Source organism: Etheostoma spectabile, chromosome 5 (assembly GCF_008692095.1).
Source record: "Etheostoma spectabile isolate EspeVRDwgs_2016 chromosome 5, UIUC_Espe_1.0, whole genome shotgun sequence".
Taxonomy (NCBI): Eukaryota; Metazoa; Chordata; class Actinopteri; order Perciformes; family Percidae; genus Etheostoma; species Etheostoma spectabile.
Window position 1 is genome coordinate 33,981,235 of NC_045737.1, and position 4,460 is coordinate 33,985,694.

At 40.4% G+C, this 4,460-nt stretch overlaps 1 protein-coding gene across 1 annotated transcript; it reads left to right on the plus strand.

Annotated features, from left to right (window-relative positions):
* The first annotated feature begins 1,086 nt into the window (after positions 1-1,086).
* LOC116689670 (probable 2-ketogluconate reductase) lies at positions 1,087-3,898 on the plus strand. Its single transcript, XM_032516252.1, has 6 exons — positions 1,087-1,174; positions 1,515-1,896; positions 2,321-2,492; positions 2,821-2,999; positions 3,359-3,455; positions 3,580-3,898. Exons 2-6 carry the CDS (start codon positions 1,518-1,520, stop codon positions 3,749-3,751), a joined length of 999 nt encoding a protein of 332 aa, XP_032372143.1. The 5' UTR covers positions 1,087-1,174; positions 1,515-1,517; the 3' UTR covers positions 3,752-3,898.
* Positions 3,899-4,460: the final 562 nt, after the last annotated feature.

Sequence of the window (4,460 nt, forward strand, 5' to 3'; positions counted from 1 at the left end):
CCCTCCTGTCCAGCTGCATGGCATGTAAAATCTAGGCCATGTTCCAATCAAACGTGAGCTTCATAGTAGAGCCTGAGGAAAAGGAGTCTGTAAGATTTAACCTCTGGGAACCAGGAATGCACAGAAAGTGGTGGACGGTGCGACTGACAGACCAGCATTAGCATACATAGAACCATGCCTCTACAGTGGTAACGATGTGTTTACTTATGGCCGTGGCACGTTGTAGCCTTCATATACAGTACACACCTAGAGAAACAGTGAATTATGGGTTAGCATTACAAAGCCTTACATCAGCTACACAGTTTTTTTTCACACAAAGAAGGGGGGGCGTCATAATTAAGACTTTATGTCCTTTTCCCTCACAGCTCATTGAATACCTGGGGACCCTAAACCCATCCACATACCTCAAAGCCTGATGGGAGTGGATGTGATGTCACAGGATATACTCTGGGAATTATTGGAACGGTGGATGTTGGAGACAACTTAATTTAAAGAAGCAAAGTACTGAAATGTGCTGACCAAATACATTATTTCTAGAGCTAAAAGTGTAGATGGACACTGCGCCTAACCTGACTCTGTACAAAGGTTAAAGAAAATGAGTCAACCAGCACTTTTTGAGATCACCTAATAACACACTATGTCTTGTTAGTTTAATCTGCACTAAAACCAAAGTGAGCTTTGGAGATGCTGGTATGTTGATTAACAAATTATTGTTTTTTGACAAAGCCAGGCAAGCTAACCAATGCGCAGAAAAGTACAAGTGATGATAACCAGAAAATCCAGTAACAGACCTGCCTTACTGGAATGTAAAAAAAAAAGTAAAAGCAATGAGTCAGCATGATGTCTCTGGTCTTGTTTAGCCTTACTTGCTTTTATTTTAAGTCAACGTGTAAGCCAAGCTAATTGAAATGTGCACCTTTTAACAACCATGTCGTTAGTTGGAAAGGTTTTCGGCACATAGCAATTATTTATTTATTATTTGTAAATTATAAACCAAGTAGAACATTCCTTCCACTGTCACATCTTTATGCCACAGGGTGAAGAAAGTGTGGTTTTTACATTAGGTTACAACTTGACACTGGTCAAAGGTTTTAAAAACAGCCCCAAGTTCTCAGCTCCTACCGGATCAGTCTGAGGAGACAGAAGGGTTGAAACCAGAGCTCGGGTTAAAAAGGTGAGTCTCCTTCATAAAAACTAACTCTGACTAAAAACACACTTTAATGTAATTTACTAATCATTTTAAAAGAAGTTTCATGGAGATAGTTTTTCAATTTGGTATTAATAAGAGGCAACATTTTTTTTTACCACTTTAAATAAGAGCTTTTTATTTCAACCCAAGGAAATATTAATGTGTCGTTGGAAAAGCTTGCTTGTTGACACATTTCACATATTTGCATGTTCAGCTTACCTACTGTAGACTAAGTCACTTAAGGTTACAATAGCAGTTAATTGGAAGTATGCTACTTGAACAACTAATATGACAAAGTACTTTTATGTCTTTTATGTCACACCAGGTGATGACGGAAGAAAAAACATGGGCATTGGTCTCGGAGGTGGGGGGCGAGCACGGTTACCTTGAAGAACTTGCTGAAGTACTGAAACAACACTTCCAAATCATCTGCTACAGAGAGCTTTTAGAAGACCCAGTGCTTTATGGCCCCAAAATCCAGGTCCTGTTCATGTGGAAGTATTGTCCTGCAGCCGAGCCTATGTTGCTTGGCCTGCTTCCTTCCCTCAAAGTGGTTGTGAGCGGAGGAGTGGGCATCGACCACCTGGATGTGCCGTTCATTAACGGTCTCGGGGTGAAGGTGGCCAACACGCCAAGCGTAGTCAGTGACTCTACTGCAGATTTGGCCATGGGTTTACTTCTGGCATCAGCTCGCAAGATCCTTGACGGTGAGATCAAAGGTTAACCAATTCAACACACTCTGTGTGTTCAACAGTTTACAGGAAAACTCGCATTTCAGGGCTCGTATTTATTGTCCCTGAGTAGGAAACTAATCCTAATTTGCCTGCAATTTTTAGATGGATACATAGATTATTTGGTCCTTCTTTTAACAAAGGAGCATAGCTTATTATCAAATCTGCAATTATTGGCTGTTTTTTATAAAAACACCCAAATCCATATATGTGGACATAAAGACTTTATAAATATACATATTTTTTTTTTTTAAGTTGTCCAAAACAATTTGTGTTGGCAGTTGGGAAGCCAGTGAGGGATGAATACTGTGTTGCTGCCTCCTGCTGGTTAGTCACAGCTGATTGCAGAGGTCTATAATAAATAAACTAAATATTTAATTAGACTTTTTTTTTTTCATAGGTCATCAAATAGCTATTGACCCAAAGACAATGCACATACCACAAAGCCTGATGGGAGTTGAAGTCACATTGTCGACTCTAGGGATCATTGGAATGGGAGAGATTGGTTATAAAATTGCCCAAAGAAGCAAAGGATTTGAAATGAAGATCCTGTATCACAACAGGACCAGAAGGTACAATCAACAACCTAAAAACGTTTAGTTTATTTTTTTAATACCCGTGTAAAAACAATTCCGGATGTTTTATGTTGTATATGTTGCAGAAATAACCAATGAGTAAATTGTTGATCATGAGGTTTTGGTATGCATGAAATCAACGATAACAAGGGTCTTGCAGGGTAAAAGGTAAAAACAAATACCAACTTTAGCAATGTTATTTTTTTTCAAAAGAAGCTGATTTTTACGATTCTTAAAAAAAACACAACATATCCTCAGTTGAAAAACTAGTCACATTGTTAGTGTATAAGTGTGAAAACCTTATTTCGTTAATTTTTCTATTCAGAAATGTGGAGGATGAGCAGGCGGTTAGAGCGAGCTACTGTGAGAGCCTGGGCGACCTGCTGAGGAAGTCGGACTTTGTGGTGATAGCTGTCAAACTGACCCCGGACACAACGGGTCTCATCGGCCACAGAGGGCTATCCCTCATGAAACCCACAGCAACACTGGTCAACATCAGCAGAGGTGGGAACAATGTGTTTCTTACACTCAGGGGCCTGGCCAGAAGTCTGTAATACGATTACCCCTTCCCCATCCATTGGGCCAAAGTTCTGTTGGGATTTCCATTGGATCACAGTCTCACTTTGCTGCCTGTTCATGCCCTTGTCAAATGACCAGTTTCCATGATGACTCTCCAAAATTCTGATATCATGGAACAAAGCACCTAATTGGCAGAATTACATTTTGGTTTATCCTATCCAATATATACTATATTTCTAAGCACATTTTCCATGTCCTGTGCCACCCAACTTAAGAACCGCCCGTGCCCACACTGTGATGATTTCTGGTTCAACTTGCTAAAAATGCTCTTTCCATTTTCTCAGGCAAAGTTGTGGACCAGGATGCCTTAGTTAAGGCTCTCCAGTCAGGATCAATTCGTGCAGCAGCACTAGACGTGACTTATCCTGAACCATTACCAAGGTCCTTTACACTGAAAATACACTCTCAGACCAATCAATGCCCACACACGTTCTAAAGCTGGACAGATTCACTAGTGTAACAACTTACAATGTATTACTCAGCCCCTCTGCTTCATCTTGTGCAGGGACCATCCCCTCCTCGGTCTGCCTAATGTGCTGATCACCCCCCACATCGGGATCAGTACCTATAACAGAGCAAGAAGGATTGTGGAGAAGATGGTAGAAAATGCCGTGGCTGCAGTGAAAGGCTTACCGGTTCCAAATGAAGTCAAGCTGCAGTTACACAATCAATGTTAAATCTTTCTGCAGTGGGTCTTCTGAGCTATTGGCCTCATTCTTTTACTTAAAATATCTTGGCTAAAATGTAAACATAGGCAGTGGCAAAGTCAAAATGTAAGTGCAAAAGTGTATTATACCATAGTGTCTTTCACAAGACACCTTTAAGAAAAGAATATACATGTACAGATTTACATGCGTCATTTAAAAAAACACTTGAAACAAAGTTAAAATAACTCCATAAATATTAATTGTGGGTATTCATTTAGACATGGCAATGGACACCTACTAAGCAGTTCCAGTGACACAGTGTCTGTTCACTGTTCTAAACGAATGCACTGCACCATGCAACTGTCTGAATGAAACACTGCAGGCTTTTATGCTGCTGTCATGGAAGTGTCTGCCTCAAATCCCCAATAGCTGTTCAAACTCGCTACTTCAGGCTCTGACTGACACACAACACATCATTTGTTTGTGAAAATCTTGATATTGATTTGGGGACAATGTCATGGCTGGATAACCAGCTGGTCTTGTTACCCTTAAAGAATAAATTTGTCATGTATTTAGATGAATTATCATTTAACTGAAACTATAATCTCCCCCTAACCTCACCTAAAGTGCTTTTGTTGCTCAAATTCTACCCCTGTGTGGGACGCATGAGTACGAGTGTGCACAAATGAGACCCTTGAGGCCACGTTTGTGAGTGAGTGGGACAGGGACAGACAACAGT

What these genes read in the sequence shown, in the direction of transcription:
- LOC116689670 (XM_032516252.1), top strand. Translation starts at nt 1,518, where the DNA reads ATGACGGAAGAAAAAACATGGGCATTGGTCTCGGAGGTGGGGGGCGAG. An exon ending in AGCTCGCAAGATCCTTGACG is followed by an intron (nt 1,897 to 2,320) that starts GTGAGATCAAAG and finishes TTTTTTTCATAG; the next exon opens with GTCATCAAATAGCTATTGAC. An exon ending in TATCCTGAACCATTACCAAG is followed by an intron (nt 3,456 to 3,579) that starts GTCCTTTACACT and finishes CATCTTGTGCAG; the next exon opens with GGACCATCCCCTCCTCGGTC.